Here is a 12,519-nt window from a genome sequence, read left to right as displayed (position 1 = left end):
AATCAAACTGCTTAGCAGAAATTAGTGATTGTGCAAATCAAAATAAACAGGAATGTAAAAGGCGTTTAGAAAAGTGAGCTCTGACCAGGCTGGACATGTTGGCGAAGTCGCGGTGCCTCAGCGTCGTGATGAAGTTGTCCATCAGCCGGAGCTCGGCCGTCTGCCGGTCGATGTTGGGCGGGACGAAGAGGAGGCCCGTCTTGGCGCACAGCACGGTGTAGGACGGCAGCAAGTTCTGGCAGGTGCACCGCTTCGGACACAGCATGGAGGTGGTGGAGGAGCAGGAGGGGAGGGAGGACAGGAGGACGAAGAGGAGGAGAAGGAGGAGGAGAGGGCAGACCGGCGAGGAGACGACATCCATGGCTACGCTCCCGCTGCAACACATAAAAGAGACGCGACAGCAGACGTCAGTTCGTGTAGCGCTCAAACTGGATGTTAAAAATCCTGCAGGACACAAAATGCTTCGCCCAAATCGCCGTTTCTTGATTTTAAGATCTTATTGTTCGGCAAAGATAGTCATCTTTCCCCCACTAACGCTGCTGTATGACTCTATAAATGATGATTATTCTGCACAGTGAAGCAGCATGTGAGATAACAGCTGCAGAGAATGTGAAGTTACTGCGTATAACAGGACATTTTCTATGCTTTCAATAACTTTTTTTTGCAGCTTAGAACATTATAGAAATCCTCCCTTTAATGGTTTCCTAGACTTTACAGACAAGAGGAGCCCAGAATACCCAGAAAAAAAGTGCTTGATGAGAGAGAGGAGGATGGATAAAGAGGGGAGGCAGAGAGAGGGAGGAGGGGAGTTAAAGAGTCTGTTGGTGCAGCCTGTGCTTGGCTTTTCTGCTGAGTAAGTTGTCCTGGGAAAGTGAAAGTAAACATCACTTATAAGATCAATTAAGCTCAGTGCACTCTCATGATTACAACATTAGGAGAACATTAAAGAACACAAATTACCCTCTGCATGATTATCTGCCTCACTTCATAAATTTCATAGATGTTTTTTGTGCATAAAAATGAGGCTGAACTTTTCCAGCCGAGGCGATAAAGGAATACATTTACATTGATATTGATTTCTCTCCATTCAGCTCGGTGGAGCTCTGAATAAATTCACACGAGGAGAGAACACACAAGCGGGAGTGACATATGGGAAGGCATGCACACACACACACACACATTCATTCATGCATGCATGTGTGCAAACTCCCACATGTACACACTCACCAAAAAGTTCCCTTGAGTTAGATGCTGAGCGACTGGAGGAAGGTCGATTGCGAATAACAGTGGAAAGAGACGCGCTCTTTTATTTACGCTGCTGAAATATTCACACTGCGCCTTGACTGCAGAGCAGAATACAGAAGAGGAAGTGTGTGTGCACATGTCCTCATAACGGGGGTAGAGTGCAGGATACGGGCTAAATGTGAGGAAGTAATGGAATGAGATAAATTCAGTGGAAATGATCGGGAGGATTCAAAAACCCAACTGAGACTACACTCAAAATGTCAATGGGTAATTGAAGAGTGAGCACAGGACGGCGAATGTGAGCACGGAGGACTCGCAGGCGACGTCAACTGGAATTCACTAATTTGTCACTTGAATGAGAAGATTTGGAGTTCAGTCGGGCTGAAGGTGAATAAAAAAAGTTTTATTGGAGATCACTGAGTTCCACATCCACCACTCAGCAAAACAGACTTTAGTGCAGTGGTGGAAGAAGTATTCAGATCCTTTACTGCAGTAAAATGACTAATACCACACTGTGACAATACTCCACTACAAGTACACACAACTACAAGTCCTGCATTCAAAACCTTACTTAAAGTTACTGTGAGGAACTTTTAACTGACTATGAAACAGTCTCAATGTAATACCGATGCCTCTATACGACCTACAGAAGTCAAGAAGACCATCAGAGAGAAGATCGGCTATTTCTAGATAGTTATTCTTAATGCTCATCGTCGGTGACACCGGGATCGGAACCCGAGCAAAATCACAACTCAGGTTCACCAGAAGCTCCTCCAGCTCAGACTCCAGAAACTCCTCAAGCTCAGACTCCAGAAGCTCCTCCAGCTCAGACTCCAGAAGCTCCTCCAGCTCAGACTCCAGAACCTCCTCCAGCTCAGACTCCAGAAACTCCTCAAGCTCAGACTCCAGCTGGGCTTCGACAGCGACGAGCCCACCGCGGACAGACCTTGATCCAGCTTCGCTGCTGCCTTCCACCTGAAGTCGGAGCTCCAGCGGGAGGTGGAGTCGGCGCCCACTAAAACCTTACTATTGAAAACACTTCTGACTGACTTTTAGGCTGAAGTGTTTGTAAGGTTTTAGTGAAGTTGCATGTGTTCGGGAAGTAGTGACTGGATAAAAGAGACTTGGATTATACTGCATCAGTTGTGTGAGAGTTTGTATTCGATTCATCAAGACTTTTCTCAGTTTTGTATTCTTCATTCATCCCGGAGGCATGAGAGAAAAATAAAGTTCTCTTCAAGAATTCAAGGGAACACTGGGTGAGTAATGTTTTTCTAATGGTCATTTTACGGGTGAAGTATTCATTTAAAGGAGCAGTGTGTAGGATTTGGCAGCATCTAGTGATGAGGTTGCAGATTGCAAACACGTGAAACTTCTCTCATGTGCCAAGTGTGTACAGAACTGTGGTGCCCAACGCAAAAATGTGAAATCTCTAGAGCCAGTGTTTGGTTTGTCCATTCTGGGCTACTGTAGGAACATGGCGGCCGGCTCTGTGTAGAGGACTCGTGTAGATATTAACTCATTTTAAGGTAACGAAAACACGACAACTCTTATTTTCAGGTGATTAAACAGAATTATTAATGCTGTATTCCCAATACCGATTCCGATACCTGAACTTTTGTGTTGATCACTGTGGATATAGTTAATAAGTTCACACCAATTGGACCTTCATACAGTTAGAGATGTGTGTGATCTGAGCATCTCTAAGAGCTGATTTGGATCCTGACAGTTGTTTAAGTGGAAGCGTATCTGTCAAACGGATGTTACGAGCTTCAGAAAGGTGATCAATCATCTCCACCAGAGACTCACTGTCGATGTATCAATGCCGTTATGAGATTATCCTTTAGATTGTTTTGCAGTATATGTAGGTGCGATGTGACGCTGCGTCTCTGAGGAACGCTGCGTCTCTGAGGAACGCTGCGTCTCTGAGGAACGCTGCTGCTCTGAGAACACATTTAATTTGTTTAGTCGGGTCAGCTCAACGTGAGAAAAATGTGAAGCAGCTCTCCTCTCTCTCTCTCCGTCGCCCTCTCCTCCGTCCTTTCATCACTCTCTCCTCGACATAAAGCGCTTCTCATTTCAATTACATCGCTCCTGTTCTCCACCTGCATCCTCCCGTCATCCCTCCGTCTGCTCTCTCACTCTGTTCAGCTGTTTCCTGTCATATCTCTCTCTTTTCCAACAACATCCCTCCATTCTTCTCTCCACCCATCCTCTTCATCATTTTTTTGAACCACTGCTTCTATCCATCCCTCTGTATCTGTTCCTCCATCTCTGTCGCTATAAGATCAATTATTCCTCCGTCTCTACAAATAACCTCCATCTCTCCCCCACGTTCCTGTCTCTGATATCTCCCTCTCTCCGTCCCTTCATCTTTAAACACATCATGTTTAATAATACATGTATATATGCACATACTGTATATATATATATATGATGAAATGACATCCATGTGGGTTGTCTGTAAAGCGGAGAGAGCGTGTTGAGTGACACATCCTGGTTTCCTAAATGAGATGATAATGAAACATGTGACTGTACGCTGACACATTCATTTACATGCTGATTGAGTTTCAGGCCTCGTGGGCCGGCGTACAATAACACCGACTTCCAAACATAAAGAGGCGCTAATGAGCCTATCAGCATGTTCATTCTTACTTCTATGAAACTCATGTGGAATTCATCCATCACCGACATTAATATTACCCAGTTGTCTTTGCAGGGTGGCGGGGGGGCGGAGCCTATCACAGCTCACACTGGGCAAGACGCTGGAGAAGCTGCGGCCCCCACATGGCACAAGAAGTCCTCTCAGATATTATTATTATTATTTTAAGACAGCGGTCAGCAACCGGCAGCTCTTTAGCTCCTCTCCAGTGGCTCGCTGTGGATTTTTAAAAATGGAAATGAATAATTGTTTACATTTTCATTTTTATTTATCATTGTTGTAGGTCTATGGTACGACGGTACGACGGAGTATTAGGACCACACTGAGGAAAAAAATAAATCTGAGATTTAGAGAGTAAAGTCATAATATATAATATTATATATAGTAGTAATTTCACGTGGTATTTTCTTTTTTTCTCGTAAAGTTATGACTTTATTCTCGTAATATTCCGACTTTTTTTTACGGAAAGTTATGACTTTATTCTCGTAATATTCCGACTTTTGTTTACGGAAAGTTATGACTTTATTCTCGTAATATTCCGACTTTTTTCTGGAAATCTCAGATGTTTTTTCCCTCAATGTGGTCGTTTCTCATAATTCTGTGATATAATACCGCAAAAAAAACAAAAGGAATACCGCGATATACATTTTAGGTCATATCGCCCACTCCTATCTCACATTAGCACATCACAATGTCAATGCTGAAACAATATGTATATGGTGCAACCCTAATGGCAATCCATTTCACTCTAAAGCATAGCATGCTAAATTAAAGACAGATAAGTGAAAAATGACCTGCTGGTGTCACAAGTCAGAGAATCACCAAAGTCAGTGGGATTCATCCTGAGGGGAACATGCACGTCTGTACAACATTTCATGGCAATCCATCTTACAGTTGTTGGAGTATTTCAGTCTGGAACACAGGAGCAGACTGACCTTCATCGCCACCACTAAAACAACAATCACTAGATGGGATTGCAGAATGGTGACGTCATCTTCCTGTGCCAGAAGCCAATGCTAACAGAAGTAGAGACAAGCGTGGATGCTCAGGTTGTGGCTGTGCAGTATGTCAACTCGCAGAAACTCTTAAACTGACATTTTGCAGCTTTAAAGCTGAGTAGTAATAAAACAACTTTAAATTCATGAGGCGCCGACGGTGGAACAAGTTGAGCTACACCAGCAGGGTGAGAAGGTCAACCAACGAGAGGATGTTTACTGCTTCTAGACAGAGACAACACGTCTTATTAACAGGGACACACACACACACACACACACACACACACTCACACTCAGTCATACACCAAACAGCACCAAGAGACTCGGCGCTGAAGAGCAGAAACACAATCACACAGAGCTGAGGTGCCTAATTATTTCAGCTGACATGTCAGCTTATAGTCGGAGATAAACAACATCAACAAGGAGCCGGGCAGGAGAGAGGAAGTCATATCAGCAGAGGAAGAGAAGAGGAGGGTCTGTGGCAAGACGTTTTATTTAATAGCTAAGCTTGACTATCCGGAATTAACAGTAGAGATATCCTCAACGTACATTGTGACTAGTCAAAACGACAGCTAGAGATATCTGTAATTCAGTTCTGACTATCCTAAATAACAGTTCCAGATATCTCTAACCTCATTTTGACTAGTCAGAGTTGTTGTCATGACGTTGCTCATCAAGGCTTCCCATTGGATATCGGCCCAACAAAGAATCTGAGCAGTGTCAGCAGAAGCTTTTGGTAACTCGGATAGTTCTGTAAAGTGTGAAAGATATTCACAGATTCAAACTTCCCGGATCAATAACTCATAAAACCTAACGACGTCTCTTTCTAACCGTAGTGAGGTAGACAACGAGCTATACAACCTCATTTTAACCACAACCAGCCTTTAGTCCTCTGAGCTGGACACGTGACCTCAGTCTCTACGTGCAGCCGGCTGTGAGACGAGTGGGTCAGGGACCGCTGTGGATCAGATAGTTAGACAATGACATGAAACAGAAAGAGCTCATCATCGAGGAATCTGTGACCAACGAGAGCTTCGTTCACTAGAGAGTTGAGATAGACATTTATAGCCTATTGTAGACTTATTGTCTCCAGACACACTTTATAAACCCACACGGCTGCAGCGCAGCGACAAAGTATGTTTTTCCGCAATGTGAATTGTAGATATCCGTAATTAGAAACCCCGTACACATGAAAGGCAAAAGTAGTTTGAATCGTACTAGTCAAAATGTAATTATGGATATCTAAAATTAGGGTTTTGACTAGTCAAAATGACAGAATTATTAGATTCCTAATAATGAATATCCTGTCTAGTTATTAAATAAACGGCTTGCCATAAGGATCACATCTAGGAAGAGGAGAAGAAGTGAAGGTGAAGGAAATGAAGAAAAGAGGAAACAGGGCAGAGAGGCAGATGGAGGAAAGAGGAGATGGAAAGAGTTTTTTACAGAGGAAGAGGAGGAGAGGAAAGAAGACAACTTATGTTAAAGAAGTTGCATTTTCCATCCAGATGGTGGGGATGTTGTGCTTCATCTTTAGAAACGTACACACACACACACACACAAAACACACGCAAACACGCATGTGCACACAAACTCACACACTCTTCCTCAAGGCTGGGAGAAAAGCGAGGCCGCGGTGCTAAAGCGAGCTCTTCATATTTATCACACTGTAAACATTCTGAACTCATTTCTTCTTCTTATTATTATTGGATTATTCCATTCCATATTATTAAACAGTCCTCCCTGCTATACGCTCTACACCACATGCTGCTGCAGCCTAACACATGTCACAGTCTCCAGAATAAAACTCCACGTTGCTGTATAACTACAATGTCTACTAGATAATATGTTCATATACAACTAATTTGCAACCGCATGTACATTTTGTGAGAAGCCTAATGCCACCCCTACGCTTTATCCACACAAACTTTAATGAAAGCTTGACGTGTTTATTTTATTAGTATTTAACTGAAAGCGTGTTCTTCCCAAACCTTAACAGACGTGCTCTTGTAGCCTAAATCGAACCACTCAGGATGTGAGCCCTGGACTGGTGTCTAAATCCAGACCAGAGCCGTGCAAAGATGTTGTTACTGAACATAATCCAGATAGCAATTAGTTGTATACAAACATATTTGTAGGACACGGGGTCGTCTTATAATGCAGCCTAATTTGAGATGATGAAATCTTCATATTGTCTTACAGTTCATTCTCAAACAACTCCATGACCTGAGTAGCTTAGACGTCACTGAGCATGCTCAGTAATGTACTTCCTTTACACACCGGCAGCGTTTCTTTTGGCTGGACCACAGAGGGCCAGACGCAAGTCTGTCAGTGAGTGACTGAGTGATGAAGTAACATGATTGGTCGAACCAAGTATTGGAGTTTCCTCATTGGCCGTTGATCTTTTAAAATGAAGAGGCGGGAACGGTCCTTTATGCAAATGAGCCAGCGCGGCGAAGCGTGGGCCGAGCTGTCAAACTAGGCGATCTGGTTCTAAAATGAAACGGGATTCAGCAGTGGCATCGCCTACTGTATTTCTCCCTCAAAATGTTTTCATAAGTAGTTTTTTGGTGGATCGTTTAGACGGAGGAACAGAAAGTTTATGAGCAGGCCGCCATGCCGTTTCCTGTTTGAAAACCAGGGACCAATCAGGTGCATTCAACGATAGGTATACGTTACCTCTTGAACGGCTATAGACGTGACCGCTGACTATGTGTGTAGAAATCGTAGTCGATTAAAACCAAAACTACCGATTAGTTTACTAATGGACTAAGAGGGGGCAGCCCTCAAATGCAACAGATTGGCTTTTTGGTTCGTTTCTGGAAAACAAACGGAGCTCTACGGTAACAGCTGAAGATCATGCTTTGGTACACACACTAAACTTGTTACTAGGATATATTCATTGTTGTCTTCTCAGTGAAATTCTTAATGATAAAAGATTAAATAACATCAGCCAAATCCCTTAAAAACAAATAATGAAAGCATTTAATGCTAAATGTTGCATCCCAACTGCATCTCTCAGAGGTAATACTAACTTGGTTGAATTAATCTCAGCTGAATTCAAATGATAAAGTGAAGAAGCGTCAACCAACAGTCAGCCCAACAGAGCTCATCTCACATGGATAACCTTCTCTCTCTTTCTCTTAATAAAAGGAAGATCCTCTTAACGTTAACGCTGACGGACAGATATTTCACAACATTTTTAAATACTCATCATCGTGCAACTAATCCATCAAACATTAGTGACAGGATTATTATATTTTTTTATTTTTTAAATTGTGTTGCACAGCTCATAAAGGAAGGAGATGTTATTCCATGCAATAAGATGACGAATGAAAGTGTAATACTGTCTTTAAATAACTTATCAGAATTAGATATAGAACAACATTTGTGCTTTTTTTATTGTGCAATACGAACTGCTTTATCTTGTCACTTTGTTCTTAAATCTTCTCACACTATTAGATGCATTCATGTCGATTGACAGCCCTAATATAAATGCAGGAATATTATAAATACAAATTATATATGAGTATTTCTTGACATGTGAAATATAAATGCAGTATTAATAGTATTGCACAGTTGAATTATTAAATAATGTTGGGCTGCAGTTTGCCATGTTATGATTTGAGCATATTGTTTTATGCTAAATGCAGTACCTGTGAGGGTTTCTGGACAATATCTGTCATTGTTTTGTGTTGTTAATTGATTTTCAATAATAAATATATGCATATATATCGCCTATATTTACATAAAGCAGCATATTTGTCCACTCGCATGTTGATAAGAGTATTAAATACTTGACAAATCTCCCTTTAAGGTACATTTTGAACAGATAAAAAAAAAATGTGATTAAATATTTGAATGGATTGACAGCCCTGGATATAACATGTCATCACCGGAGCTCATAATAAACTGTGTGGATGCTTTATTCATGTCATGTCCTCTCATGCTACATTATGTTAATGTTTGGTAGTGTCCCCCTTGGTCTTCTTTAGTTCTGAAAATTATACTTTCTGATCTCAGTGAGACTTAATTAGAACAAAGAATGTGTTTTCACAATGAAATGCTGAAGCTCCATATGTCAGACATATTATTTCACAGACTGATCATGACCCCTCTCTCTCACAGCAGGAGCCATGAAACCGTCTCACAGTCAGTTTGCTGCTTGAATGATGCATTTCAAATGGGATTAAAATCAATAATAGCTGACATGCACACAGACAGGGCCAGCTACTGCGGAGGAAGTCTGAGTAGCATTCATTCATATTAATACACACTGTGTGTGTTACCATTCATACCAATGACATGCTGAGATGTGTGCAGACAGAGGATGCTGAATGTATGTGGTTATAATCTGCTTAATGAGGCTCCCTGATGTCCATAATCTGCACAATACGGGTTAACGGTGGGGCGACGACTACTTTGCACGGATGCAAAAACACACAATTTGACATGATGCGTCATTCTACAGGTGATAGTGTGCACATAGCTGTTGGCCTCGACCCGCTGCTAAACTGCTCAGTCCCTCGTTTATATGCGCTGTCAGTTTGTGGAGCCATGTTGTCCTGCTGCGGTCATGTTTGGTAATCCTCTCAGAAAGATGCTGAAAGATCCTGAAAGCGAGTTCTCTACCAGGTACCATCCGCTCCGAATAACACACACCAGGAAGCAAAACTAGACCTCACTATCTAATGCTACTAACGGCTGACAAAGACGTCACCAGTAGCAAAGAACCAATCAAACTGCAGCAGTGCAACAGGTATTCAAACTTGTGCCCTCCCCTTTCATTACCTGACAGTGGTGCAATATAACAAAGTAATCATACTTCTTCAAAGTATTTATAGCCTACTTAGTTACAGTAAGTATTTTTTGGGAGTATCTGTGCTTTACTTGAGTTTTTATATTTCTTTCAACTTTCACTTTTACTGCGATACATTTCATAAAATAGAATATACTTTTATTCGGATACATTTCCTAAATAAAATATATACTTTTACTCCGATACATTTCCCTGAAGCATTTTCGTTACTTGTACTTTTACTTTCAATACTTAAGTACATTTAATATCAAAAACGTACTTTTGATACAGTAAATACCAGATACTTTAAGACTTTTACTCAAGTGATATACTAATAGGTGACTTTAACTTCTACTGAAGTCATTTTATGGTTAGATATCCGTACTTTTATTCAAATGTGGCTTCCAGGTACTTCATCCACCACTGTTACCTAATTATTTGGGAATGCATATTAATTAATAATTATTGATTAAATTAAAACACCATGCTGCCAGCAGGTGGAGCTTTTGTAGCAAAAAACAAGTAAGCAAAATTATGAATAAATAAATAAATAAATAAATAACTCAATGAATAAATAAATAAATAAACATATTTAGTATATAATTAGTAGCCTAAAGCAAATAAGGAAATTAATTAAATGGATGTAACCCACAAGGACATCGAAGACAGGTGATATTTCTCAATACTAACCTATTAATTATCTGTACTATGGATCTGGATAAAAGGCCATAAAGAGCAATTTAACAGCAGCCTCTTCTGTATTAAGTTTTAAAGCTGCTGTTTCAAGTTGATTCATGTTGATTACAAAGTGCTTCAAAACAAGGCAACTGCAAAAAAAAATAAAAAATATCATAAAACAAGAATAAAATAAGCAATCAGGATTAATATAATGTAAGAAATAAAATTAGATTCGGAACATATTGTATCCATAAAAGAAGTAACCAGGCTGGCTAACACTGACACATTTATAGAAAGCTTGATGAATGTGCAGTGTCCTTATGAATAAAGAAAATTAAAGTATTATAATGCCAAATAATGACCAAAAATACAACAGACGACAACAGTTATTAAAAGTACATAAAAAGCTACAATAATAAACCATAAGAGAGATGAAGACATTTAGAACATCATATTAATTATAATTGATTATAAAATCATAACCTGAAGCTTGAATTTTGCCGTAAAGCCCTTTGGAGGAAGAGATATTCCTCCAGGGCGACAGACTACCTGTCTGAATGAACACCGTGGCCATGCATGTATAAAGAGACCGTATGTTTACTGTTCCAACGTCAAGACATTAATTGCGCATCACATTTCCCCCCCGGTCACGCACGCCCCACCTGCCATGCCTCTGGGCGCGCCCCACAGTTTGAGAAATACTGCAGTAAACAGATGAGTATTATTAGTTTCAGGTGGAACATAAATAATAGCACACACTAAAAGATGAAATTGAAATGAAATGTTTTTTCTGAGGGTTGCTGACTGAGTTAGTGTGCTGCTTTTCCACATAGCAGAGAGCAGCCACATCTTCTGCTGTCAGCCACCGAGCAGCTCCACAGGAACACGCTGGGGTTTAATAATAGATTGAAAGAACGAGTGATTTATTTGAAGCTAAAGTCCAGCAAAGCAGTCGTCTCCACGGGGAACTAGAAAGCACTCGGAGAAGCACGAAAGAGTCTCCTCAGTTCCAGCCTGCAGCCTTAAACTCATCATGTGCCCTGATTGTATGATCCGAAGTTGTGATTGTGAATATTCAACACGTTCTCATCCCAACTGGTCACACGCCGACGCTTTATCAGACCCCTCGGCGTCACTTTGCCTGCGTCTTGAACACATGATTAATGTTGGGAATGAAACAAAAACACTTCCTTAGGATTAGGCAACAAATCCACTTAAGGCTGGCACACACTAAATATGAGCGAGCCCACACATGATATGTTATGATATTGATAATTCATTCAAATATCTTGTGATCAAATGTGACTTTAGTGTAAACAAACATGGTCGACGACGGGCAGGAAGAATTAGCGATGTTAGTTTTTACTTCATATTAAAAATTGAGGAAGGATGGATGGATGAAGTCATGGAGACACATTAAATAAACACCAATCAACAAGTTGCTCCTCCATTTCTGAGCTCCATCTTACTACTACTTTATGCTTCACGTTTAGCATTCGCTCATGCATTAGCCACCATGACGGACGTGTCCTTCCTTCTTCAGTCAGCTTGGTTCTCTATTGGCTCTATTGTCCTCGGGGTTCCCTTCACACAACAGAAGATCCCATCGTAGATATTGAACATGTTTAATATTTACCATTGCCAGGATGGACTTCTGAGCCGATCAAGGGATGTAAAAAACACTCTTAACATACCTCACACCCCAGGAACATCTGGAGAGATAATCTTTAGAAACATCCACAGCTTCATAAAATGCTGTGGTGGTCTTTTTTTCTGAATAGTTTCTAAAAGACGAGGCCTTAACGCGACTTAAACAACACCGAAAGTGGATTTTGTCCAAACAAATTTCATTGTTTGGCAATGATTTCAATATTTGAGTTACAAAATCAACGCACAAGAAATTGTATTTTTTCCGTGCACAATGCTAGAATGTGATGATGCACAATGGTAGAATGTGATGATGCACAATGGTAGAATGTGATGATGCACAATGGTAGAATGTGATGATGCACAGGGTAAATGTCATGGCCAAAGGCTCCATTGTGTGCACATAGCCTCCTGTAGTGGATATCAGTAGTATTTTAGAGCCAGATTCCCTTTCAAGGTAGAAAACCCATTTGGCACACTTTGGGTATCCAAGT

At 40.9% G+C, this 12,519-nt stretch overlaps 1 protein-coding gene across 3 annotated transcripts in view; it reads right to left on the bottom strand.

The window, feature by feature from the left end:
- Positions 1-12,519, bottom strand: part of si:cabz01090165.1 (uncharacterized protein LOC100333421 homolog) — a 398,220-nt gene that overhangs the window by 60,353 nt on the left and 325,348 nt on the right. For all 3 annotated transcript variants that reach the window (XM_037776323.1, XM_037776324.1, XM_037776325.1), the window contains exon 6: positions 86-374. In XM_037776323.1, the coding sequence (XP_037632251.1) occupies positions 86-361 (276 nt within the window). In that variant the 5' untranslated portion in view covers positions 362-374. The remainder of the gene's footprint in view (positions 1-85; positions 375-12,519) is intronic.

This window comes from Sebastes umbrosus, chromosome 7 (assembly GCF_015220745.1).
Source record: "Sebastes umbrosus isolate fSebUmb1 chromosome 7, fSebUmb1.pri, whole genome shotgun sequence".
Taxonomy (NCBI): domain Eukaryota; kingdom Metazoa; phylum Chordata; class Actinopteri; order Perciformes; family Sebastidae; genus Sebastes; species Sebastes umbrosus.
This window is presented reverse-complemented; position numbering and strand designations above follow the sequence as displayed.